This window comes from Gambusia affinis, linkage group LG04 (assembly GCF_019740435.1).
Source record: "Gambusia affinis linkage group LG04, SWU_Gaff_1.0, whole genome shotgun sequence".
Lineage (NCBI taxonomy): Eukaryota > Metazoa > Chordata > Actinopteri > Cyprinodontiformes > Poeciliidae > Gambusia > Gambusia affinis.
In genome coordinates this window covers 9,893,985-9,921,348 of record NC_057871.1, presented here as the reverse complement: position 1 = coordinate 9,921,348, position 27,364 = coordinate 9,893,985, and the positions used below count along the sequence as shown (strand labels likewise).

General features: G+C 37.3%; 1 protein-coding gene across 2 annotated transcripts in view; it reads right to left on the bottom strand.

Moving 5' to 3' along the window:
* Positions 1 to 551: 551 nt before the first annotated feature.
* si:dkey-92j12.5 (multiple PDZ domain protein) overlaps positions 552 to 27,364 on the bottom strand; it is a 56,705-nt gene continuing 29,892 nt past the window's right edge. The window contains exons 21-44 of one of the 2 annotated variants that reach the window (XM_044115201.1): positions 24,170 to 24,469; positions 20,864 to 21,058; positions 20,137 to 20,314; positions 18,324 to 18,434; positions 17,976 to 18,041; positions 17,004 to 17,072; positions 16,434 to 16,533; positions 13,752 to 13,960; positions 13,187 to 13,278; positions 12,967 to 13,084; positions 12,784 to 12,876; positions 10,410 to 10,484; positions 9,964 to 10,308; positions 9,647 to 9,730; positions 8,727 to 8,920; positions 6,581 to 6,728; positions 6,405 to 6,476; positions 5,680 to 5,791; positions 5,517 to 5,548; positions 5,207 to 5,329; positions 4,147 to 4,251; positions 1,718 to 1,815; positions 1,439 to 1,562; positions 552 to 730 (exon numbers count right to left, since the gene is read on the bottom strand). In XM_044115201.1, the coding sequence (XP_043971136.1) occupies positions 584 to 730; positions 1,439 to 1,562; positions 1,718 to 1,815; positions 4,147 to 4,251; positions 5,207 to 5,329; positions 5,517 to 5,548; positions 5,680 to 5,791; positions 6,405 to 6,476; positions 6,581 to 6,728; positions 8,727 to 8,920; positions 9,647 to 9,730; positions 9,964 to 10,308; positions 10,410 to 10,484; positions 12,784 to 12,876; positions 12,967 to 13,084; positions 13,187 to 13,278; positions 13,752 to 13,960; positions 16,434 to 16,533; positions 17,004 to 17,072; positions 17,976 to 18,041; positions 18,324 to 18,434; positions 20,137 to 20,314; positions 20,864 to 21,058; positions 24,170 to 24,469 (3,190 nt within the window). In that variant the 3' untranslated portion in view covers positions 552 to 583. The remainder of the gene's footprint in view (positions 731 to 1,438; positions 1,563 to 1,717; positions 1,816 to 4,146; positions 4,252 to 5,206; positions 5,330 to 5,516; positions 5,549 to 5,679; positions 5,792 to 6,404; positions 6,477 to 6,580; positions 6,729 to 8,726; positions 8,921 to 9,646; positions 9,731 to 9,963; positions 10,309 to 10,409; positions 10,485 to 12,783; positions 12,877 to 12,966; positions 13,085 to 13,186; positions 13,279 to 13,751; positions 13,961 to 16,433; positions 16,534 to 17,003; positions 17,073 to 17,975; positions 18,042 to 18,323; positions 18,435 to 20,136; positions 20,315 to 20,863; positions 21,059 to 24,169; positions 24,470 to 27,364) is intronic. The other variant, XM_044115200.1, reaches the window with a different exon arrangement.

Sequence of the window (27,364 nt, the reverse complement as noted above, 5' to 3'; positions counted from 1 at the left end):
ATTTAGAGAAAACTTCTCCAAATGATGTAAATGGTCCCTTGCAAAAGGATTCATGGATTTAAAACTTTTCCACGTTTTGTCAAATTACAACAAAAGAACTTTGATGTATTTTAATGTGACTATTTTATGGGGCTGTATAGCAGAACAACACAACTGGACTTTCCGAGAAAAAGGATTAACACTAGTTCAAAGTTTTTAAATGGCGGTGGCAGCATGGCAGGTGATTTTATTACGTCGGGACAGAAAAGTTAAAAGCAAATCTTGCCACACATTTCAGATTATTCTATGGAAATAAATTGTGTGTTCTTTTCCTTTCATTTCAAATTTATTTTAAGCCATTTCTAATAAGATTTTTGTAAATTTGTGAAATGTGAAGAAGTTTATGAGGTATGTCTATTTTTCTAAGGCATTGAAGGTGCATTTGGTCTTCTTGATATTCCCTTTACCATCCACATTTGGGTCCTCACCTTTGAGCAGTTTAAGAGGAGACAGTTACATCTATATGTTTTCCTGTTTAGAAAAGCAGCAGAGGGAGTTATATCGCTCATATATGTGTTTGAGCTGGGACACAGTGAAGTTTTATTCAGGAGAGAACAGTTAAGACTACAGTTTCTTTGGTCTTTTTTAAGATTTCCACAGCTTCTGCATGAGTCACACCTTCCAGACAGTGTCCATTCACAGCAATGATCTGATCACCTCGTTTCAGCCTTCCGTCCTCAATGGCTGCCCCCTGCAGAGATAGAAGAGTCCACCGCCAATCACAGACTACAAACTACTGAGTATTTATCTCATTAAATATTTGTTGTAGAGAACAAAGCCCACTTCTACAAAACAATAGGATTATGAAAAGTAACCATTTTATAACTTGTTTATTGAAATGAGAATAAAATAAAATTTTGTGTAATGGTTTCAACTTAGCTAAACTCAAAGATTGCAAATTGTCTTATATTAAAATTTAAAGGAATTGGAAAGTTCACTTTTTAAAAGTGCAAAGAATGATCTTCATAGTTTGATTGTTAAGCAGCTACAAATTGATGCTTTGAGTTTGGATTTGATTTGTTCAAAAATACATCTCAGCAGATAATAACCAATTATCAGTGAGGCTCCTAAATCATTTTCTGCTCAAGCCCCTCTACAGCCCTGGGTCATCCTAGCATACATTAATGCTCTTGCTTCAGTTTTGGGAAACTTTTAACTTTTCTGGAAAGGAGGTTTGTGAGAAGATACTCCTGTTAAAATTGAAAATCTAACATCAGGACTCATCCAAACCATCAGTTAATCTATGATTTCTGTCTATAGGATTGTAACAAAGCAGAGCAGGACAATGTGAACTTCTGTTTTCCATGTCTTACAAAGGTACACATTAAAGTAAAAAGACTAAATAAACAATGCAAAGGCAGGGGGTTGAAATTTGCACTTTCACAAGTTGATTTCTCACCTTGCTGAAAATAGTTTTCACGTAGATGGGCAGGTCTCCATGAGGGCTGCCAAACCCCCCCACAATGCTGAAGCCCAGGCCTGACAAACCTCTCTCCAGACTGATGGTCTTATAAACACGTGGACTGTAAGGATCAGGGAGCAGACTCATGAGTGTTCATTCAGGCCCAGGTTGCATCAACACTCCATTCAAGTGATTTTATCTCTGACTTTACTCAGTGGTGAAACCAGGAATAAAAAAAATACTAGTGAAAACTTGCTGACATAGAGTCTTAGCTACCAGAAGTTATTCTGAGAGCAGCTGCTGGTTGGATCTGATGAGCTGACATGAGCCTCACTTGGATCCTGTGAGCTGCACCCTTCGAAAGCAGCTGCCACCTAAATACAGAAACACAAACACACACAGCAGGTTCATATATAAAGCTTTGTAAAGATACTCCCACCCCTTAACTATTTTGGTTTTTTCTCATTACAAATCCAAACTCGAGTTATATGTGAGAGATCAACTGAAAGTAGTTTATAATTGTGCAATGTAAGTAAAGATGTCCATAGTTTAAAGCATTGTTGTAATTAAAAAAAGAAAATTGTCATAAATTAGTATTAGTTTAGAGTCCTGATAAGGCAACAACTAAACAAAATCCAGTGTGACCTAATCACTAAATTTAGCCCAGCGGTGTGTAATTTGAACTATTTAAATCAAACTGTTCTGTGAAGGCATAAGCGGGTCGTTGGAGAACATTGGGGAACAAACAGCATCTTGAAGACCAAGCAGCACAGCAGACAGGTCACAGAGAACATTTGGAAGTGATTAGAGTTGTAAAACAATATCCCAAGATTTGAATATTTCATGGAGTCAAGATATGGACATCCTTCCAAAGTTTCAGGCTGGACACAGATGGCATTAATCAGATTAGAAGCAACAGGTTAATGGTAACTCTGGAGGAGATCCACAGTTCAGGTATGGAGAATACCTTAACTGTATGTTGACAGGACAATTCTTGTGCACTTTAAACATCTGCCCTTTTTTAAAGAGTTGAATGAAAAGAATAACACTCCTGTTTACTTTTCAAAAAGTTGTGTTCAGAACACGACATTGGGAAAAAAGGCCTTGTGGTTACATGAAACCAAAATTGAACTATTTGAATGTCATGCAAAACACTAATAGTAGTGTAAAATTAATCTTGTTCACCCTGAACACACCATCTCTACTGTGAAACATGGTGTTGGCAGCATCATGATGGACACTTTTCTTCAGTTGTTCCGAATAGGAGGTTAAGATGGATGAAGCTAAAAACAGAGCAACCCTGGCAGAAACCTGACAGAGGTTGAAGAAGTTTTGAGACTGGGGAGGAAATTCACTTTTCATCTGGAGAACTGGAAGAAACATGCAGCCAAAAAAACAAGCTGAAGGTTTTGATAAAACTTTCTGAGATGCTGGCTCCCAACCCAGTTAGGCTTTGGGGCTTAAAAAATCCATGGAGTTCTCATCTATGCATACTCCTTATTGTAGGTGGAAATAATAGCATGTAATATGTCATAGTACACATACTGTATCACATCAAAAAAGAAAACACGCATTTGCTTACATGTATTAGACAATATGGAAATTCTTGTTTGGAATCTACAAGGAAATTATCTCTTTGCCAAGCAAAAGAAAGACTCTGGTCGTGGGAATATCATGTGACCGCACACTGAACTTTGCAGAGGTAAGACCTCTCTCAGTTCTGAAGCTACAGTGATGAGTGAGTATCCTTCCCTTGGCATTAGAGCAGTAAAAATCCTCCTACCATTCAGCACCTCTCTCTGAGTGTGGCTTCTCAGCTCTGGTTCAGCTAAGGACAAATCATTGGCACAGACTGAGCATCAAGCTGAACCTCAGAGTTGCTTTGTCAACTATAAGTCCAATCTCTGAGGCTCCTAACAGAAATAAAAAACATGCACAGTTCGCTCATTAATTCCAGCAAATTTAGGTTTCTTATCTTAATGTTAATCCCAAGGCTGAACTTGAGGTTGAAGTATGTTTTCCTTTTGCTTAGTTTGGGGGACAAAACTGGCTACTGAAGACAAATTCTTTCCAAAGCGGTTTGATGGATCTAGTTTTTGGTAAGATGATTCTCAGCTAGAGCCACATAACTTAATGTTTTGCATGAAAAAGCATACGTTTTTACTGATTGCTCTGACTGTTATGTCGGTAAGAAGGAGGCTCTACAAAGTATTCACTGCCATCCGATTGGTTAGTTTGATCTCAAGTGAAAAATTATGAGGCACTTTAGTATATTATCCTGCATATCTCAGTTGGTACTTTTTTATTATTACCCAGGATTTCCATCTGATTAAATCTGGATAACTATAATTAACCCAACTCAGGAATATCATGTTGTTTGTCCTCTAGTTAAAAGTTTGATTCCTTTACAGTCAAAAAAAAACAACGATGCATAACAATTTGATGGTGCTACTGATGTCACGAATCTATTCAACGACCTATTGTAAACTATGAGCTCTCGCATTGATTAAATACTTTTTTAGAGAGCCACAGTAATGTCTTGGTTGACTTCTCTAGAAGTAAAAATGACCTAAAGTGTGAGGTATTCCTGCCTGTCTCTGACAGCGCAGTGGAAAAATCTTGCTGACGTTATCACATGGAGGGATTCTGCCATTATTCATCTGGTCATTATCCATTGACTACTGTATGTCTAAGTGTGACAGTACCTGCAGACTGATGGTTCCGGTGGCGTTTTTGAGCAGGGCTTCAGCGTGGTCATGAGTCATTCCCTCCGTGGACACATCGTTGATGCTGAGGATCCTGTCTCCTGTCTGGGTTACACACGCACACGCACACCCACGCATGCGCACACACACACCCGCACCCCGCCACACACACACACATGCTACAACTTTTCCATTTGCTGAGATATTTAAATCTAAACTAAAGCAACTTAGCTGAAACTTTTTTTTTTTTTTTTTTTTTTTTTTTTTTTTGCTTTAAGGTTTTTATGGTCTCAGGGTTCCTTCACATTTCTCCTTTCAAAATTCCATATTTGTCCACACTCATATTTCCACAGTATTCTGTCAAATTTTTCCCACTTTTAAAATGTAAACACAAAAGTTCACTACTTTTGTAGTGACCAGTTTTACAAAAAACCCTTCTGTAATTTTTCTCTACAGTGGATGGATGGATGGATGGATGGATGGATGGATGGATGGATGGATGGATGCCTGGACAGATGAACAATTTGATGGAAAGACTTAATGTACTGATGGATGGATAAGATGAATAGAAGGACTTGAAGTGATGGATGAAATGGTGGATGATAAACAGATGGACTGATGGGTGGATGGAACAGAAAGTAAGTGGAGAGAAAGGAGAATAATGACCCCTGAATAATGACTGGTTTATGGTCATTGATAACACATTTATCAATAGACGGATGAATGGATAAATAGATAAAAGTATTTTGTTTTAGAAACTCAAATATTTATTAGGATATACAAAATACTTTGAATGAATTCCACAATTTTCCTTAGTTTTATTTTAAAACCGGTTGCTGTTCGTGCCATTTTTCCTGTTTATAGATCATGTTTAAACTTCGTTTAGTTTCCTCCTTATCTTTTGAATCAGAGCTAAACTAGTAGCTATGTGTGTCCTCTTCTGTCTGTGCACACAAATATTAGCTCAAAATAATTGATAAGATATATTTAGGAGAGTCCAATAATCAGTCACTTTGTCTGCATGTGATAAGAGAAATAAAAACACACAGGCATTACTCACCTCTAATTTGCATGTTTTGGCAGCCAGTCCATTGGTATCCATAGAAGCAATGATAAGAGGTACGTTGCCATGGGGACTACTCACTCCTCCAGCTAAACTGATTCCCAGGGTGTCACATGGACCCTGTGGTGATATCAAAAAATAAAGACAAGACATTGTTGCTTTAATACATGAGTAAATTCAAAGTCTTGAGATATAACTAATAAATTGTTCCTTTTAAATGAACCTCTTGGAACACATAAAATTTAATTTTCCTAATTCCAAAAAAATCCCCCAATTTATTCCATTCTTTTATTTTGAAGCCTCTTACCTTCTGTATTGTCACTTTTCTGAGCTCAGCTTCTTGAAGCATTTAAGGGAATAAAAAAACAACATTTCAAAATGTAAAGGTTTAGAGCAAACAGTTTAACTGGGTGGTTTTTAATTGAAAACTTTTTTCTTTTTTTTTTGTCCTGAATAAATAAACCACTTACTGCAGCTCCGTGTTTTGTTGTCCTTCTCCCTCTGGTGGCAAAAAGATGAATCACATCCACTTTTGGAGCAGTCAGAGGCTTCGCTCTGGATAAAACACAACTGAAAATATTCCTACATTCACAAAATAATATTGTTAAAATAGTGCAGTATACTATAATAATATAAAAATGATAATTCTGGGCAGAAGAAGTCTGGATTAGTACATTACATGTTTTTATTTTATTTTCAGTTGTTACAATTACCTTTGTGGCGATATGAATGGTTCTTTTTATTTTCTCTGTAATTTTGATTCATATTTATTCATTACATAATTTCTTTTCACTCATCTATTTTGTTCTTTGTTATTTTTCTTTCTTAGTTTTTCTTTTAGAAAATATATTAAAGATATTTACATTGTGATAATATATTGCATAAATGAATGATATTAAGATGTAAAGACTATGACAAAAAATAAATAAAAATGGGAAGGACAAAATGACAAAGACTGAAACAGAAACAAGAAAGAAAAAAATGCCAACAGCAATTACACAAAATTTAAGAACAATTAAGTAGGAATATTAAAACTGAGGTGCATCAAACAACATTAATATCACATTATTTGTGCCTTATTTTGTACATCTAAAACTATTTAAAATTATTTTTTATATTTTTGCTTGTTTTTGACAATCAAGTCATTTCTTTCAATATTTGTCCTGAATTATGGCAAGTTTGGAAAACAGTTTACCTTACTCCTCTGGGAATACTGGATCCCAGCTTTAAAACGAGCTACCTCTAGGTGGACTGCTCCTGTGCACTCCTAAACAAAGGTAAAATGACTTAATTTAGATGACGAGAAAACTTAGTAATACAATAAACCAAAAAACAGCAGTTGTGTTTTTGTGACAAGTTAATGAGAGAGACCTGTAGAAGTCTCTCTGCATGCTCCTGGGATGTGGCGCGAACATCTTCCCCATTAATCGACAGAATCTGGTCGCCGTGTAGCAAGCTGCCGTCTGACTCTGCAACACTACCTCTGATGATTTCTGACACAAAGATGCCTGTGTCATCGCTATATGAAGGAAACAGAGGTCAAAAAGGTTAATAAATTCCACCTTGTGAAAGATTTTAGAACACATAAATGTTTTTATTTCACTGTGTCCTCTGCCAAATTATCCCACTATAACAAGACAAGGAGACTTAAGGAAGTAAGAACTCTGTCCAAATCTGACAAATTATAACAAAGTTTTACATTTAAATAGCACAAGGCTGAGAAACATAAAGCAAAGCAAGGCAAGTTTGTTTGTGTGTCACATTTCATCCACAAAACAATTCAAAGTATTTTACATAATAAAAACATAAAAGAGTATTGCAATGACGTAAATAAGGAAAGGAAAGAAAAGTTCAATTATTAAACTAAAGTCAGTTATGTTTCTGTTAGTATCATAAGTAGAACAGTCAAAGGCAACTCTAAAGTTAGTTTTTAGCCTTGATTTTAGACATAAGGAGCTAAAGCCGATTAATAGGAAGTATAAACACTCTGCTCAGAAGCAACACCAGTGTGGCTATAAACCTAAATTTTGGGAGAAATTAAAACATGTCAAGCTCTTATTGCTGATATAAATACATTTGCCGCTTTGACTTTATATGAAAAAACCATTTAAGATTTAAGTCATCTAATATTTAAGTCTATCAGTTTAATCTCCTATTAATCCTGAATGGTGTTAAACAGATAACAGAGATTTTACAATGTGGATGTGTGATGAAACACACCTTATAAAAGCTGTTCAGCCAAGTAAATTGCTGAGAACTGTTTTTTGGGTTGAAAAAATTCTTATAAAGTAATATTAATGTGTAATCACTTTTGAAAACAATTTTCAAATATTTGACAACAACAACTAAAGCAGTTCCTACTTTATTGAAACTGTGAGATTTGCTTGGCAGATGAAGTGTCTCTCACAGGAAAGTGATGAAAAAAATTGCTTTGGGGAATATTTGATTAACCTTCACTCTGACCCGTTGACAGATCATTGGCAAGTCTTTTGCTTTATAAGTTTTTGCAAACTTATCATGCATTTTCAGCACTTTCCAGCCAAAACAAAGTCACCTTGCAGCAACTCTGGCATCCTGGTTCCACCATAACATTTCCTATTGTAAAAAAATAATAACAATTTCCACTCCAACTAAAGAAAAGAACTTTCACAAAATCACAGCAGTGCATTTATTATTTTTCTTCCACTTTTATTTTTGACAAGCGGTTTTAGCACCAATGCTATGTGTAAAACTGATTAATAGATACCTTGGATGCTAATGCCAATACTAGCCTCCATTTGCAGGACACCGTGAATTCATACTAATAGGGTTATTTATTTGCACATCTGATAGGTGATAGAGTGCATCGCCTTCCTGAGGGTGCTCATGATGTTTTGTATGATATTTACTCATATGCATCAAACATTACTTGGAATAAATCCAATAAGAGACAATTCAGCATTCAGTCTCACTTTACAATCTGTCCTTAAACTTTTAGCCTGAAAAACAGCCAACTGAATTCAGAGCTTCATTTAATCATCAAAAATAAAACTTTATCAGTTCTATGTAGAAGAGCATGACTGATGCTTTTCCTTGATTAGATTGGCTGCAAAAGAGGCTAGCTCCAAGTAAGGCTCAGGAAAGTATGACATCAGGATTTTTTTTTATTATTGCAAGAATGACATTGACGTTGTTTGATGTTAACCCAATTTATTTTGAAGACATTTGCTTTATCACCGTCCCTGCACACTACCAAGATCTAATTTTTCTAATTTGTATAATAAACATTTAAAGATATTACATGAGTGAAAGTCTGTAATATAAATATACACTCTGCAATAAATTCAGAAATCTGCTTCTCTGTAAATAACTATTACAAGGTACAAAACATAGCGTCCAAAGCAGTCACATTTTGACTGCTTTGGACTTGCAATTTTATTTAACAAACCATTCATAGGTCACACCAAATGGCCAAAGGTTTAGTCAAAACTTATCACTTATCCATGCCACTGGTGGAGCAACACTAAAATTTTTTTACCTCTTCCCCACAGTGGTGAATCCCAGGCCTTCCTCTGGACGAGGCGTGAGTTCCAGACTAAAGATGTCCCACAGGTCTTCCTCCCGGTAGGCCTCCTGGTGCCTGAAGACACGCAGCTGAACTTGTTGGGTGGTGAGCCGCAGGACTGCAATCGCCTCGTCATGCGTGGCCTGCCGCAGGTCTATGTTATTCACCTGAAGAGACAAAGCCAATGAAAAGGCATTAATGCACAATCCATTTATTTATTTTACATTTTGTTATGTTGCAACCACAAAGGTAAATTGGGATTTTAAGTGACAGACTAACACAAAGTAGTGCATAACTTTGTGTTGGAAGGGAAATTATAAATATGACTTTGAATGTTTTCATACATAAAAATCCATGAATTGTTCAATATATTTATTATTGAGTTCCCTGAGAATAATTGAGAAACCGGTTTTTGCTACAATTGCCTTTGCAAATCTTTTGAGCGAATGACTCTTCTAAACATCTACATCCAGAGACTGAAACGTTTGGACATTCTTTATTGCAAAATATCTAAATCTCAGTTAGAATGGAGAGTATCTGTATATATGCCTTCTCCAGTCTTGCCAGAAATTCTCAGTTGCATGTAGGCCTGGACTTTGACTGGGCCGCTCTAGGGCATGAATGGCATTAGATCTGGATTTAAACTGAATTGTCTCTGTTTTCTAATTTGGCCATTCCTGAGGGGAACTGGCTGCACTTTGTTCAGAGGCTGAATTCATATGTATGTCATACATTTCAGATCTTTTTTGTTAAAAAAATATTTGAAAACAGTGAATTATCCTTCTATATTGGACATTATGGTGTATTGGTCTATCACTTTAATGATATAGATTGTGAAAGTGCAACAGAAGCCAGGGGAGTCTTGTGTGTTCGCACACATGGTTCTGTTATACCTCTATTATTTGGTCTCCAGCCTGCAGCCTTCCATCTCTCTGTGCTGCGCCACCATCATTCACTTCATGGATTATTACTGCCCCCTGGTGCAAAAATGAAAAACATCCCTCATTAATACAGAAAAGACCAAAATATGTGGACAATCAGACAGTCTAATTGGCTGCTGCAAGACTTTATAACTGTCTGCAATCAAGAATGGATAGAAATTTGATTACACAACACTTCCTTCGAAATTTTGTAACATAATTATAAAACCTTAACAGCAAAGGTTGATTACTGAAATGTATATTTTTAGACACTGCTTGGCTTTTCTCACCAGAAGGGTGTCACATCCTCCTACGATGCTGAGGCCGAGGCCTAAGCTTTCTTTGCAAATTTCTATGGTAGTCTCCCTCCCAGGTAAAATCGGGCAGCTTCGAGGGTCAGAAGTTGAAGGACTTGAGGCTGGCCAATGAGAGCACTCTGCTGGAGAGGTCTGCTCTGTACCGAGGGATGTAGAAGAAGACTGAGAGACGCGACGGGGTTCAGATGAAACAGCAGGAAGGTGGGGGTGATGGGAAAGTGATGAAGGGAAAGACTGAGAAGATGAGAAAGGGAGAGTCTTGGAACGGCTGATGGAGAGCTTGACAGTGACCGGATCTTTGAGAATTAAACTGGACACCTGAATACAAAGAGGACAGGCAAGTCATAAATCATTAAATCAACTTGACCTTGGAGAGTGCGTACGTGGCAGAATCTGCATGAGAGTGTGAGTTTCTGAACCTTTTCTACTGACAGTCCGGCTGTAGGTTCATCACCCACTGCTACGAGTCGGTCTCCAACCTTTATCCTGCCTTCCTGCATATGGCAGCATGGAAGAAAATGTAAGATGGGCAAAATGTAAGTGAGGATGTGTGCAAAAGATATTAAAGAGATTAAAAATCAAACACACCCTGTGGACAAGTATCAGCATAATTGCCTGGGGTAATACATGAAATCTTTTAAACATATGATGACATGTCATAAAAAAACTGCAACGACCGTTTGGAGTTTAATCGGAAGCAAACAATTCCACAAATACAGATAGACTGTAAAAATTATATCAGAAGCTGCAATTATGTGTATTATACTTTAATGAGCTGCTTATCAGCAGCTCTTTATTTTGATTAATGAGTAATTGCACGTCAAATTAGAGAGGCATAATAAACTATAAAGCATGATGAAACAATGTGAAACCTATGTGTTGAAAGAACTCTGGGAACTTAGTTAGGTAAGAACTAAAATAAGCTCTGCAATGGTTATGTATATATAAAATTATTATTATTATTATTATTATTATTATTATTATTATTATTATTATTATTATTATTATTATTATTATTATTATTATTATTATTATTCATTTATTTTTTTCTGGGGTTGGGAAGGGTGATGGCAGGGTACACCCTGGACAGGTCGCCAGGCTGCAAACATATGTGCGTTTTCATGCCACATTTTATTTCAATAAAAGGTTCCCATAATTTATTGAAATAGCAATAAAGTTGGGTTCCAAGCAACTGATAGCCAATGTAGGGTTTATTAATAGTTAGTACTGCAAACCTGGCTGAACACATGAGCTATTGGGTTAAAGGGTCACATTCGCAGTATACAGGAACATCAGTGAATTGCATTTTTTATTCTTGCAAGCAAATTGCATGCTGGAGGGTGTTAGGTCAAATTTCTGTATTTGTCTAAATTTATTCTTTCATTTCAGGCACACTTGTGACTTGCAGACCTTCTTCTACATGTTCGATGTGTCTCCTACATTTGGCATTTGTCAAACAAGGGAGAGCTCTTTTTGCTTCATGATGTGTGTATTCACTAATCTGTCAAATCCAGCCTTGTCCACTGGATTACCAGAAAGAGAGGCACGACTTGTCACTTTAGAGATCACATGCCCAAAGCTCCAGACTCCAGAGCTTTTCACCAGTGAATCGGACTCATTGTACTTTGTAATGGAAGGCTTGGAAGCCGGAGAAACCCATTCTATAGGCCTCCTTACAGATTGTTCTTGAGTTACTCTGAAGGCAACACACATTTGGAAAATCTGCTGTGTGATTTTACATGGCTTTACCACTTTGTGGGAGAGTCATTTACATTCACTTCCACTTTTTTATAGAGAGATGGATACATTCATTCACAAATCCTTGTGAAGCAATCTGCATGACAAGGTGCTGGATAATATTCATCTGTGTCCACAGAAGTGGTTAATTAAAACAGCTGAAATCAATTATTTGGAGCAGTGACCCAATGCTTTAGGTTGCATAGTGAGTGTAGTTTGACAACATTCCCAGAAAATTGCACATTTTTTAGGAAGAACAGGAAACTACATTGTTTTTCAGCTGTGTAATAAGGGGTGTAATTGTAAAAGAAAAGAAAGAAAGAAAGAAAGACAGAAAGAAAGAATGAATGAAAGAAATGAAAGAAATGAAGCCATTTGCTTTTCTCTATATTAACCCTTTGAGGCCCTGCTCTGATTTGGAGTGCATTAACCTCTAGAACCCGACGGACCCACTGGTGGGTCTGTCGGGTTCTAGAGGTTAAGAAACCTTTCTGTTTTCTAAATATATTACATTCGTGAACAGACACAGTTTTCTGATGCACAAGATTAGTTTTCTACTCAGTAACTCCCATGAAAGTCCAGAATTGTATTTGAAATCCTTTGCTTTATAGGTAAAGCTGTTTTCTGACCAACATCCAGCAGAGTGTTTCAGCGGGGTTATTTCTGAATCCTGGAGTGACTGAGTAGAATGGGAAGTAGAGCCTTCAGGTATCAGGCTACTTTCCCATGAAACTACTGCCTTATTTGAGAGATGAGCCTGTCTTGGATAACCATTAGACATAACTTTTTCTTGTATTGCAATATAGAAACTTAATAAAAAAACATTTATTTTAATAATACTATGTGTGAATCATTTAGCCTCTATGAAATCATTATTTAATGCCGAACATAATTATGACTACAGGTCAAAAATAAGTGCTTTTACTCTTCATAGTGTTATATTATTATAAACTGGCTGGGGAAAAAGAAATAGTGTTGAGCAAAATTGGGATATTTAATCTCTGAGCCGATAACACTTTTATTTATTTGGTAGCAGGACTTTTATTCAAGTCGCACCTTACTGGCAGTGCTGTGCTGGATCAAGGACTTGACAACTACTCCTGTTTTTGAATAGTCCTCACCGAAGCAAAGGCCCAGACCTACATGATCCTGGAAAAAATCCTTATATTTAAATGTAGTGTTTGAAGCTGAGGAAAAATTAAAGCCAGATGCATCTATGAAGGGGAACAGGTATTGTACCTGGGGTAGGATGATATGCTCAATGCCCTCTGATTCACCCTCTGCAGCGTCCGTCTTAGAGTCCACTGTGTCCTCATCCTCTCTCCTGATTCTCTTCAGCATTTGGCCCGCTTTGTTTCTATCAAAATGAAAGTTGTCTAAAAGTAACTCATCAAAATGTGATTTTTTTTGTTGTTGTCAGAAATAGCAGGTGTGTAAATACACATAACAGGTTGTTTACCGGATGAGAATGATCTTGACTTTAGAGGGAGCGTTGTTGATAATGGTGGTGGCATTTTGATGACTCCGACCATACAAGATCTGACCATTTATCTGAAAAAAAAAAAAAGAAACAACCCTTGAATTTGTTTCAGTTTTTTCTTTGACTAACTCTGCATATGCCTTTTCAAAATGTCCTTTGAGTTTATGTGCAACAATAATTATTGGAAGGATAAAAGCATTGAAAGTGTGTAGAAAAAATGTCCATACCCCCCAAACATTTAATGTCATTCTGCAACCAAAAACTTAAGCTTAGCTAATTAGGATTTTGTTTGACAGACCAGCTCAAAATAGTGTTTGACTTTAATTGGACGGAAAAGGTTTTCCAATTTTTTTTCCAGTTAAGAGTCTGAAATGGATGTATTCATCCACCACTTACAGAAAAGTTATCAAATTCATTTCTCAAACTCAAATTATGTTTCTTGTGCTCCTGCTACAGTTCTTTTTTGTGATAACAGTACCCTTTCTACTTTTCCGGCCATTTGTTCATCTTTGCTAAATTTGTTCCCCATTTCTATTGACCTTACCTCCAGTAGCTCGTCCCCAACATGTATTCTCCCATCCAACCCAGCAGGCCCATTTGGGTCTATTCCTTCCACATAGACACTCATTCGTGCCCTGGAGCCCTCCTCGTTGCCTGAGAGTCTAATTCCCAAACCGTGAGCTGCAGGGTCCTTCTCCAGCTCAATCATGTGGAGCTTTCCTGACAGGCTGCCATAGCGCTGGAGCATCTTCTCTAGCAGAGAGGGAGTGTTAACAAACAGGAGGGTTGTTAGGAGGAGAATATAATGGCTCAGCCAAAAAGTGTGGCCGACTACATCTAATGACTGACACTTGGAGACATGTGGAGAAGCAATCCAGGCTTAAGGACAGTGTGTGCGCGTGCGTGTATATGTTGCTGCAGTTTGCCTAGAAGGGATATTTCTTGTTGTGGACTGGGAGGACAATGTCTGGGTTTCTGTTCGCTGCACATATATAATATAATTGTGCTGTGTGTGCGTAGTTGTGTGTGTGTGTGTGTGTGAATATGAACTTCTGTGGTGATATACCAGTGGATATATGTGCATGAGATGAAATTTTTGGCTGTAAGCGAACATTTTAATGCAGGTACATGCTCTCACTTATAAACACATGTTCGAGTTAATATTTTAAGTTACCTTAGAGTTACCCGCTGGCGTCTGCATAATCCAGCTTTTTGAAATGTTATGGGAAAAAACTAGGTCTTGTGTTACTGACAAAAAAAAAAAAAAAAAAGAGTTGTGAAAAGTATTGACTGCCAGGATTCCATAATGTGTGGCATCAGCAATTTTATAGACATAGAAAAAAATAATTACTTCTTCACTGAATAAATGTGCTTGAAATTAAAGGTAAGATTTTTCTAAATATGTCTGTGTTATGTTATGACTTCTTACACATTTTCCAAGGAGTGCCAAAATATATGACTGGCACTGAGGTTTGTACGTGAGAATGACTTCCTGTTGTTTTCGTTTTTGAAGCAGGTGCAAAAGAGGATAGAGAAAACAAAACTGTGTCATATTCCATTCCATTCATATTAAAGACAGCTCCATGAATTGTGCACCTTCTGAATGCTGCTTGTAGCCAGAATTATAACCTTTATTTAATGAAAGGACCAAGGAGGCCACTAAGATAGTTCCAGGTCAGAACATTAATTTCCACCAAAGCCAGCCAGATCAGCCAGATCATTGCTCTAGCCAGCTGGTCTCCAGTGTAAATGTCAGAAAAATATGTCCATATCTAAACGGTGTAAATTCATTGTCTAAGCATTACAATTACAATCTCCTTCAGAGTTGTTTGTGTCTTAGTGGGTTTGCAGTTGGATTAGATGACATGGATTCAAAATCATATCAAGACAGTTCGGGTATTTATGCTGTATTATAATAAGAAGAAAGTGACAAAAGCATTATGTTTCAAGGCCATTGCAATCCATCTAGAAATACATCTATTACTGAAATCTGTCAGAGCGCCATAAACACTGGTCTAAAAATATAGCTTATCTCAATAGCAGAGAGGCTACTTCAGTTCACAAGTTTATATAACAAGGACCTAAAAAGGGCAAAAAATTTCCACCCAATCATATTATCAAATATATTAATATTCATTGATGCTTTTAGAGAATTTACAGGAAACACTAGTCAAACCAACAAAGTAACAATCCCAAACATGTCACTTTTTGGAGCTTGCTCACATTATGAATCAAATTTAATCATTTTCACATTAAACCACAATTCTAATGACAATAATTATTTTTTGAATGATAATACGAATATGATAGGCTATTGCTTTGTGAGAATCTGTTTTGCAAATAATACTTCAATTGACTTTACAACTTAACCTCTGACTTGTATTCTGTGTCATTGTGGAAGGAACAGGAAAAACAAAAAATATAGATTTCTGCTTTTATTTTTAATTATGTCAGTTTTGGTCTTCCACAGTCCTTTGGTCTTCATGATGATGTTCTCTAACAAACCTCCAAGGCCTTCAGCGAACAACTGGGCTTTTGCTAAGATTAAATTATGCACTAGTTGAGGAGAAGAGGTTGAGAGAGCATCCTGTATACACAAGCTGTTAGTCCTTGATGTAGTCTATGGAGTTCAATTCCTGACCCTGGATTGTAGCTTCATGTCTCTTCCCTTTCTCTCTCTGCCCACTTTTGGCCAATATATCAATATTAGTCAGAAATGTCACTATTGCCAAACAAAAAGAAAAAAAGCGAAAAGAAATCACTCACTAGTATACTATATTTACTATTAGTACACTATATTTGCTATTTGGGGGTTTGGAGAAGCTATTTTATTTAGGGAAATGTCACTATTGCCAAACAAAAAGAAAAAAAGATAGTACTATATTTACTATTTGGGGGTTTGGAGAAGCTATTTTATTGAGGGATGAATAGAAATGTACACTACATCTGTCAGATTTGAACTAGAAAAGATATAAAAGAATTGAAAACATAAATTTGAGCTATTTATAATTTTCTTGTCACTTCAGTATGCCGTACTTTGTATTGCTGTGTCAAATCCCAAGTGTGGCCACACAATAAAAAGTTTGAGGAGTAGGAATAGTTTTCAAGGTTCAGTATCAGCATGTGCTCGTTCTCTCTTGAGCTTTGAGAGGGTGGCGGTACTCCCCCAGGCTTTGTGCGGCGGGTCTATTTATGTCTGCATGACGTCTTTATGATGCACACTTACTCCTGCTGGTGTCATCTCCGTCCTCAGCTGCCGCATCGGCTGCTGTTGTGACATTTACGGGGCTTCTCCGATCCATTCTATCGGATGTTGGCGATGGGGCCTTGGGGAAAAGTTTTTGCATTATTGAAAAGGCAGAGTTTGAGACGCCTCAGGGGCCCTTCAGGCATGAGCTGAATGACCCCTGAGGCTTGTTCCATGTGCTTGATGAAGCAGTGGGAAACGCTGGTGAACAAGATGAATTAATGAACAAAGTTTTTAATGCCAGCTATAAATAACATGAAAGATGGCCAGAAGAATCATGCATTATTTGTAGCAGATGCACAAGTACATGGGAAGATAACTTCAAAAGAGTGCGCTGTCTATTTAGAGTTATGCGTCTGCATCAAAGCAAAAATAAAGACTTTTTAGCAAACAAGGTAGCTGCAAGGGACTTTGAACTATAGGGGTTCTATTTACACATGTGCACATTAATTACTTTCTTGCAAGTTAGTTTGATGCAAATGCAAGGCTTCTTTTAAAATGTTGCAGTAAAAGTCACACATGCACACTCACACCAAACAATGCACAAACCTTAAAGGGGGTAGGGGTGAAAGGGTTCGCAGGGGAAAGACGGAACAGACTGCTGAGAGTCTCTGCCTCCTAAGATCATGTAAGGAAACACAGATACAGCTCTACGCATTGCTGCGCAAATCGCACACTAAAAAACATTTTGGAATTCTGCGTAGGTGTTAATGACTCATCACTCTTTATATAAAATGTATTGCATATCACTCAATGGACTGCTGAAAAACACAGCCAAGCCTCTGTTACTGTGTGGGGGGCTGACATTCAATTTGAGCAGATGAGTTTTGTTCCAAGTTTCAATATTTACTGCAGTACCTGCTCTTTACCTCTGTAGGGCAGTGTTTGGTTTATGTTTAGAAGCATAATTTAATCAGCTTTTGATGAGACTTTATATCAAAGCATGATTGTAAAGGTATGACATTCTCTAATATCTACAGCTCTTGTCATAATTCTTGGTTTGGAAAATCTTTGGAAACATCCCAGAACTTAACATTGTTATTATTATTATTATTATTATTATTATTATTATTATTATTATTATTATTATTATTATTATTATTATTATTATTATTATTATATTAAAAAAATACTAAAATACTATAAAGTGTTCTCTTAAATGATAAATAAGGTGGATAAAATAAAAACTGCTTGTAGCCAGAATTATAACCTTTATTTAATGAAAGGTTATAATTGATGCCAGCTGTAAATAGCATAGCTGGCATCAGTTATGCCAGCTATGCTATTTGGTGTTTGTTCTGCTTCTTTGCTCTTCCTCAATTTTTTCAATGGTCCTTTGAAATATCGGATTGGGCTTCGGTGTCGACCGATACTCAAAATCAAAGAACTCAGATTCGTACCCTGAAGCAAATAAACCTGATCGACATCCCTGAAAAAGGAATCAAACTTTTCACCTAAGTATACATTCAAATCCAAAAATTACAGTGTGACAGTTCACATTAGGCAGTGAATCTACCTTACCTTGTTGTTGTGTGAGTTGGACAGCGGTGTAGGAGATAGTCTTTCATGATTGATGGGATTGGGAGACTATGAGAGAAATACAAGATGCAGAGTAGGCAGATGAAAACCTATATCACTACGAGACATGAATCCAATTGTGACTACATTATCAGTAAAAGATACCTGTACTTAATATGTTATCTGTCAAGCAGCCATCATGATTTCAGGTTTCAAATATTGATGCATATGTGTTGGAGCATACTAGTGTAACATACACTGAAGCATGTGTGTAGTGCTTATGTCAAGGTTAAATGAAATACCTATGTATTGACATATATGTGTTTTCTGAATGTTTCAGAGCAGCTGTACCTGAGTTCTGTCCAGACCGGACTGAACCAGAAGGTGCACAATGTCTCCTGCCCTGCGTATGGCTTCTACTGCCTGCTCATGGCTGGCATCTCTCAGGTCCACGCCACTCACCTTGGTCAAGAAAAGACATACAAGCTAGATTATCATTATCATTTGATTAGAAAAAAATAGAAATACTATATGTGTTGCTAAAGAAATTCCTGATTTGCTTAGGAAGTTCACCTGTTAACTGGATCTGTGAACACACAAGTATGATAAAATCACTCCAAAGAGTTCAAAATCTTCAATTTGACTTCCAAAGTTCAGCTACACAAAGAATTTGCTCTTCATCAGTTCACCGTATGTTCCACTCCTTCTGTAGATATTGTCCACTCCAGACATCTTAAATATAGTTTTGTCAATACCAGAATGTTTTAATTGGCATATCGTTCCCAGTAGCCTACAATTTCTAATATACAAGCCCAACTACAGAGTTTGGCCTAGTAAGTGTTACATTTGTGTGTGTGTGTGTGTTTTTTTACGTGTACCCAACATTCTGGAGTTATTTTCTGTGTTTATGTTAAGTTTTGTAAATGCCTGGACTGTGCCTCCTGTTTATGAAAGCCGCTTATGTTTTATGTGTGAAGTTATAAAACAGGGATGTGAATGACTGGTGGAAATGATATAATAAGCCCACACTTCACAGGGTGTGCAGCGGGGCTTTCTGTCACAGGATGCTGGTAAGAAACAGAAATATATCAGACTGACATATTACTGACATAATAGCCCAACTTGTTCCAAGGCATCACCTCTACTTCGACGGCCCCCAGCCTCTTATGGGGAAGGTATTCCCAGTAATGGTGCAGACCAGATTTTAATTTACAAACAGGTAAATATCTAATCTTTTCCACCTCAGAAAAAGACAACTGCTCGATGTTGAGAAAAAGAACATTTGACACAACCATGTTTGTCGAAATGGATAAACTCTTCTCCTGGGACTGGTAAGAAAATGTTCTGACAAGTAGTGAGTTAAATCCACTCACTCAAGCTCAGAAGAGGATTTCACTTCCAAAGTGGTTTCTTCAGGTAGGAGTTGAACAACCAATCATAGAGCTTTGGGTAACCATGAGAACTCACATCCATATTCAGGGATGAGTGGTGTGTACTCTAGACCTAAATGTGAAAGGCTTTTGTTTTACTTTAAGATACTCAACAAGAAAAATAAATGTTTTTGCCTTCCTGTATTCAAAGTGTTGCTGAGTCTGTGCTCAGAGCTGCCTCAGATGTTTGTATCTGCTTTATTCAGCTGATGCGAGTGGAACCTGACATGGTCTTCTGCTGTTGTCACCTCTTTGCTTCAAGGCTCAACATGTTGTGCATTCTGCAGCCATTCTGCTTATCACAGTTGTATATATATATAAAAAATGTTATCCAAGTTAGAGTAGCCATTCTGTAACCTCAGACACACATTGCCATTCTTGGATCATACTCGTCAACAAGGACATTTCTAAAACTAACAGCTTCACATCTTCACTCGTTTAAAGAGGTCATATTTTATTCCCACAGTGATGGCTGATATAAAAGTTATAGATCTAGAATGATTTTAATTACCGCACTTCAGTCAGATGTTTGACTCTGTTTTTTTTTTTTTTTTTTTCGTTTTTCTAATTTTACCTTCGGTGCCTTACTCCATCCATTTAGTCTCACTTCCAGTTGTTTCATTTTTTAAAAATATTGTGCTATGTAGTTATTTTATTACAAACACTTCCTGACTTCTAAATGTGTATCCTTCAAGGACACACACACACACGCACACACACACACACACACAAACCTCCAGTATCCTGTCCCCAACCCTAAGGGTGCCATTAAGTGCTGCAGGGCTGTCGGGGCTGATGTGCTTGATGAAGACACCCCTCATCATCTCTCCACTGCTCAGTCTGCGGCCCATGCCTCTGCCTCCCATAATGCTGATACCCAGCGATTGGCTCGGTGCTCGAGTCAGCTGCACACTGTTACACAGAGGAAGGAGACAGATACTGAACAGCTCATTATCCCCCTAAAATCTAGAGGTGTGCTCAATACACCACTGCAAAAGAAAAAAAAAGAAAGAAATGCAAATGTAGAATTAATCCAATTTGTATAGCCTTATTTTTAGTTGGGTTTTTTTTTGTTTGTTTGTTTTGTTGCAAAAATTCCGTTTCCCTATACTTGCTGCTTACCACTGAGGATTATATTCCAATGATTAAGTCAAAACAAAAACATATTGCTTCTCACAGGAAGCCATGAATGATGATTTTTTTTGTGTGTCGTGCATATTATGTGATTTATCTAAGTGGCACAAACGCAATCAACACAAGATGATAAAGCCATTACTTTTCCAGGTCTCAAAAAAGATGTAGCATGGAAAATCTGCTGTGCCGTTCTAAGACCACTGTCAACATAATTGGAGCCCTCTTGGATTCTGTAAACCTTCTCTAACACAGAACACCATGAAAAGGATCATGGGAATGGGTTCAAGAGCATCAAACAGGTGAAACTGGACACAGTGAATTACTGACCTTTTAGGCTGATCCCAAGACCAGGCTGCATGTGAGCAGACCTCTTCATTGTTCTCTTCTTTGCCATCAACCTTTATTTTCACCTGTGGGTTTTTTACTTTTACACTTTCATTTGTTTCGTCTGCTCTCTCCTTTACATCTTTATCCTCCACTTTGCTATTTGGAGACTTTTGGAGGGATTTTGGAATCTGCCAGCTGGTGGTAGGAGAAAAGACACCCAGAGGAAAAAACAAAGTGAAACTGCTTGCAAATCATTTAAATGTTTTGAAAAAGAAAATAACATTTTAAAAATGATGCTCTGAAGCATGTTATGTGTCATTCGAATTAAATATCAACTGTGTAACCCAAATTATATGTCAATAGGTTTCAAACAGTAATTTTCAGAATTTGCAGACAATGTGATGTCCAACAACCATTACCTCTGTCAATTCTATAATTATTAGCTGTCTCCCCAATTTTATGAGCTGAGCAGCTTTGGGCAATACTACAAAAAGCCCAAAATATTCGGAGGTTAAAAACAAGCCATTTCAATTTCAAGTTATGAAACTGTCACCAGCTAGTGGTTAAAATCTTACATTTTCAGCATTTTAAAACAGCATTAAGTAATCCACTTTACTCCAAACAAGAGCTTAAGGTAATGGATATTTTTTTTTAGATATTTCAGCAATCAATAAATAGCACCACATCTAAAATGTAACTGTATTCTGGACTCACTCAATGCAGAAGGGAACAACATGACCAATTCCACAAAAAATTGGAAAAAAACAAAACCAAAGAAAAGAAATCTGGTTAAATCCTCTCTTCAAATATTAAATCACCCAGTTTGCTTTTGACTACTGTTATGAGCTACTGGTCCCTCAGATGCTGACAATCAGATACCTGATTAGAAGAATCTGTGAGTATGGAGCTTACAACATTCAGTTGGTTTCACTGATCTACACAAAGTCCATCCAACGTCAAGCTGTGTTTAGCAAAACAAAATTTCGGCAGTTATTTGGAATAAGGTCTACCACCAGAAGATGATGAATATCACAAGATTGGCTCTTTAAAACATGATGTAGAGAACCAATAAACAGCATAAGGGTGAGTTTGTCAAGTAAGAAACAAAATTGGTCAGCTCAAAGTTTTCAAAAATGTGAGGTCAATCATCATGGGTAAACAAAATGCTCAACTGTACTGGGTATTTCCTAATCAAATGTCGTACCTTTGAAAGGCATAAAAAAACAGGATTTCCAACAATAAAGCAATTACTGCCAAATCACTGACAGAAAAAAGCAGTCAAGCAATTTTTCTTACTTTTACATCTCTCTCTCTCTAAGGGTCTCATCTTCCAAACCTACTTGGAGATTTAGTAGCACTGTTAATAATAATAATAATAATAATAATAATAATAATAATAATAATAATAATAATAATAATAATAATAATAATAATAATAATAATAATAATAATAATAATAAATCATTACCTCATTATAACAGTAATAGCATTTTTGCTCAATAAAACAGGCCTCATGCTTATTATTGTAATAGCAATATGCGGTTTTATATATATATACTGTATATGTATGTATGTATGTATAAAACAATGATAGAGATAGCACATAAATTTGCACACAGTGATTGTAAAACAACATTTTCAAGCAGTTACCTATTTACTACTTTACAAGTCACAAAGGTTGATACTGAATTATATTGTTGAGCCTTGAGAAAATACACTGATTAAAGTGCAAATAGCCCTGAAAATATTTATTTTCTCTCAGTGAAGTCACAACAAGGTTGTGTCTTGAGGTGTGTGTGGGTGTGTGTTAATGCATACAGTATCTCTGTTGACAGCGTGTGCACCGAGTTTGTGTGCGTGTGGGAGAAAGAGTAAGAGAACGGCAGATTTTTTCATGAATATGTTTAACGGTGCACGGCTGTAATAAGAACCGAGGATGTGATATCACACAATCCTGTAGCCAGTTAATGCTCAGAAGAAAGCAGAACAAATGATTCTAGCAGGACTGAGAGGGCGACTGGGAGAAGGCGACAGGAACCAGACTGGGAGAAGAGACACAATGAGGAAGCAAACACAGAAGAGTGAGGGTGAGATGAAAGAAAGATGCAGACACATAAGAGAAGAACAGACAGACATGATTGAAAGATAAAAATGAAGAAAAGATTGCAGAGAGTAACCAATGATGGCAGGGAGAAGAAAAGTGAAAACAGGAACAAACAGAAGTGAAACAATTCATTCTTGCTGACAGTCAGCTCTGAGATCCATACACGAACAGCTAAATATAACTCAGGGATTCAACACAGAGAAGAATGGAGAGGAAGAAATACTGACTGGAACAATAAGCTGGCTACATCCTGTAGCAGTGTTTTCTCACCTACATGGTTAATTAAAGTGACAGATGTTGGATCTGTTCAAATATTAGATAGGGCATACTTGTAGTTCCCTAACTTTGGTACAGAATTAGTATTGATTCAATTATGGAGTCGATCTGTTTTCATAAATGTTAATTAGAAGAACCAAGGTGCATATGAGATGTCTGATGTTGTACTCCACCTTAAGTGTATTAGGTTGTTAAATCAAATAACTTATAATGTCACGTTTATTTAATTTTATTTTATTTATGTCAAATAATTTGTTCTAATAAAGAATGGAACTGGATGCTTTGGTCCACACCAACGCCTTGTGTCAATTAGTCTCTGACATAAATGTTTTAGTTTTCCAGGTACCCATATCATGCCCCAGTGACCAACATTACTCAGCAAGTGTTAGATAAAAATTGTAAATTGGTTTCAATGAAAACCCTGTGCAACTATTTTGTTGGCTTTCCATCTTCTTTCACCTGTGATGGTTGGTGACATACAAAACATGTATTAAGTAATTGATTATGATGCTAAGTCTTCAGCTGTAATTTTGTAACACATTTCTTGTGAAACCTGGCCAAGCTACCACAGATATTGGGAGTTTGGTTAAGTTAGAGACTCAAAATGATTGAAAAATGCCTTTTATCATAACTCAAAGCATCATCGCTAATACTTGATTGCATGAGCTAAAAAGTAAAACAAATATTATTGAATTCTTATGAGTTACAGTTTCATGAATAAAAAGTCGCATGTGGGTGAACAAAATAAAATAAAGTCATTAGCCAGCTAAGCAGCTGGTACAACTAAATACAGGTACAGGTAATTCTCATTATGTGAAACTCTTCTGACTCTGCTGCAGAGTTCTGGAGTTCTGGAGCTCTGGAGCCTTGGTAAGAATTGGTTGACCTTGAATGAAAGGCTGAGCTCTCTCTCTGTCTTACATTACCTTGTGTCTGAGGCTAGGGTGATGGTGGGGACTATGGCTGGCCCTTTAAAGGCTCTGAATGAAACAGTGGCTCTGACTGTGGGTGGCTCTGGAGTTGTTGTTGTTTTGTATTTGACTGAAGCAGACAATCTGAGCGCTGATGAAGCCGGAGGACAAGAGGACCTGGCTGACACTGATTCAGGCTCCGGGGTGGGTAGGACGGGCGAAGAAGATGGACTGTCTGTTGAGATGGACGCCAGAGGAGGCAAACACAGACGGGTTCGGTGCTCATCCACCTGATGAGCTGGAACATAGGTTATCCTGAAAGCAGGGTTAGATAGAAGAACATATATATAGTCAAGTAAAACTGACAAGGAAGCTTGTGTACAGTATTAATCACCATTAATTCAGAAAAAGTTATTTTTCTTTAGTGAGAACAAAAATAGTTGAAAAGATCAGTAAGTAGACATTTGGCCTTGAAGAACATACTTTAAATACATGTTTTATTTCATAGACAATGTGCCATTTTGTCGACTTCCAGAAAACCTTATGGTTTGCCACCACAATAGTCCTTTGGTAAGTAATCTGGTAATTCTATGAGTAAATTAATCAAATTTTTAAGTAAGTTACCTTATTTTGGGGAGATAAACACAAATGCACATCTTTTAAGCTTTTTATCTGTGAAAACATTTGAGAACTATGTAGTATTGTTTCTTCTCATAATAATTAGAAATAGAATCCCACAAAAGTAAAGGCTGAAAAGGTTCAAGCACTAAGAATATTTTTCCAACCACACAATGCTCTATAGATATTTGAGAAGCCATTAGAGTTCAATGAGCAAATGACTGATATATATCCCATGCTGTTTGATAAAATGACACATTCTGGACCATCCACAGGGGTTTTATTGTGCAAACTGAGAGAACCACTAGCAACAGCATTTCACTTGTCAACTTGAGATAATTATAGGTCTGTACTGAAAGCTGTATGGCATGCTGAGTCTGATGTGGCCTGATTGGCATTCAAGCTCTTGCGACAGATACGTCATGTTCTGTTAATTGAGTAACATTCTCATGTTTCCCTTTGAACAGGTTCAAAGAAAGCACAAGGTATTATTGTCTCCAGATATAGTACTCCTTTTCTTTTAAAAAAAAAAATCCAGATCTGAGATGAGATCCCTCAGGAGAACATCCGTCGCCTCATCACAATGCTCAGGCACTGTAGATAGGTCAAACAGTAGTGTTCCATGAAATAAACACTACTGAGCCTCACTTTGACTTGTCTTATGAGTTCAACTGTTTCTAGCGTGTGGCACTCAACCTCACACAATAGCTCTGGCTCCGTATTTGTCAGAGAGCTGACATTCCATGTCCCTAAAGCCAGATTATACCAACAGGAAATTACCAAGCCAAGGGTTCCCCCCTCACCTTCCTCCCACTTTGCACGGCACCTGATCCTGATATTCCTATCTGCAGGTGGTGGGCCCAGGCAGAGGGGGCTTCCTGTAGCTTCTTTGAACTGAGTCCTGTCATGTCCCTGGAGTCAAAGTTCAATAAGGAGGCACCCACAGGCCTGGCTCCACGATGGCGCACTGATATCTCTAATCTGGGCAAGATTCACCTCTTGTTGTGGTTAGCTGTATTATCAGAAGACTTAAAACTGCTTTGAGCTTCTGCACAACATTCTCTCTGACCTGTCTGATGGTCCTTAGTTTTTGTGATGTTGTCTCCTCACAGATCTTCTCTAACAAACCTCTGAGTCCTGTATAGTGTAGCTGTTTAAGGCACTAATTATGCAACTGTAAAGAAAAGCATGTGGTTGGTTATTTTTCGTCCTTTCAGAATTAAGGGAACTGATTACAAATTCTTACCACACTTTTCAGATTTTATTTGTCAAGGAATTATTTGAAAACCAAGTATCATTTTAGTTCCACTGGACATAGAGTAGATTAAAGTCATAAAATTACAAACCATGAAGTTTTGGTAATAATAACACTTATACAAAGTACTGTAGTAAAGAATGTCATCATGTTCAACTGTCATTTTCCTGGTCAATGAAATCAAAAACGTAAATTTTCCAATGTTCCCAAAGGGGACAATAAACTTATGAATTCAATAACACCTCTTTGCACTTATGAATGATATTACCAATCACTTTTGCATGTATCATCTTGTTATTATTCGGCTATCATACATTACTGTAAGAGTAATAGAAAATAGTTGATCAAGTCTTCCTTAATTCATGAAGGTATTTTGAACCTTTACGTTTTCTGTGCAGATCTCTTGTGACTGAACCATGTGGACAGCTTGTCTTGTCTCAAAAGACGCAGTTTGATAGTGACAAGCCCTCATCCTTCTGCGTGCCTCACTCTCTCGCTGCCAAAGCAACTCAGCTGCCTCCACTTGCTTTTAGATTGTCTGAAGTGCTGTCAGGAGGAGGCAAAGAGAGCATGTGTGTGTGCGTGTGCGTGTGTGTGTGTGGAGTTGAGTCTTTGTGTGTATGTGGAGAAAGAAAGAAAGAAAAAAAACATGCATGTGTTCAACAGTGTGTGTATTCTGTGTGCAGTGTGTGCATGAGAGCCTCTTTAAAATGTTCCTTTATTCAGAGGTATACTGTTCAAGGTGAGATGAGAGATGAATTATTCAGAAATATTTCCCATAGCAGGAAGGTTAGGCCAATGAATGCTTTTGTGTGTGTGCGCGCGCGTGTGTGTGAAGCCTTTAAAAGCAGGGGAGAGAGACGCAGAGAGAGAATGTGAGTAGGTGTTTAGCAGGGCAGAGGGATAGTGGAGGTGGAGCACATCCCCAATCAGCCAAACAAGCTTTTTCAATGTGGAGCCATAATTGCTGATGCTGGAACAAGTGATAATGTAGCCAGTTTTTCTCAGGCAGTCTTTAAGAATTTCATCATCTAAACTGAACATGACTATAGCGCCTCAGTCAGATTTGACTGCAGAGACCCAAAGTGAAACATTATTTGTCTATAATAATGCAATGAAAATTGTTGTGCACTGCATGGTGCACACTTAGATTGACTGTAATGCTGTCATTCAAATCATGTAAATTGTCAAGCCAACATGATGACTTCATGGGAATAATTGACTGAATACCACTGCATGTTTCTCAAACTGGTAACCCTCTAAAATCTTTAAGAGGTGCAAATAACTGGGAGAGTAATGAGTTATCGCCTTTCATTTGTACCCAAGGCTCTGAGCAA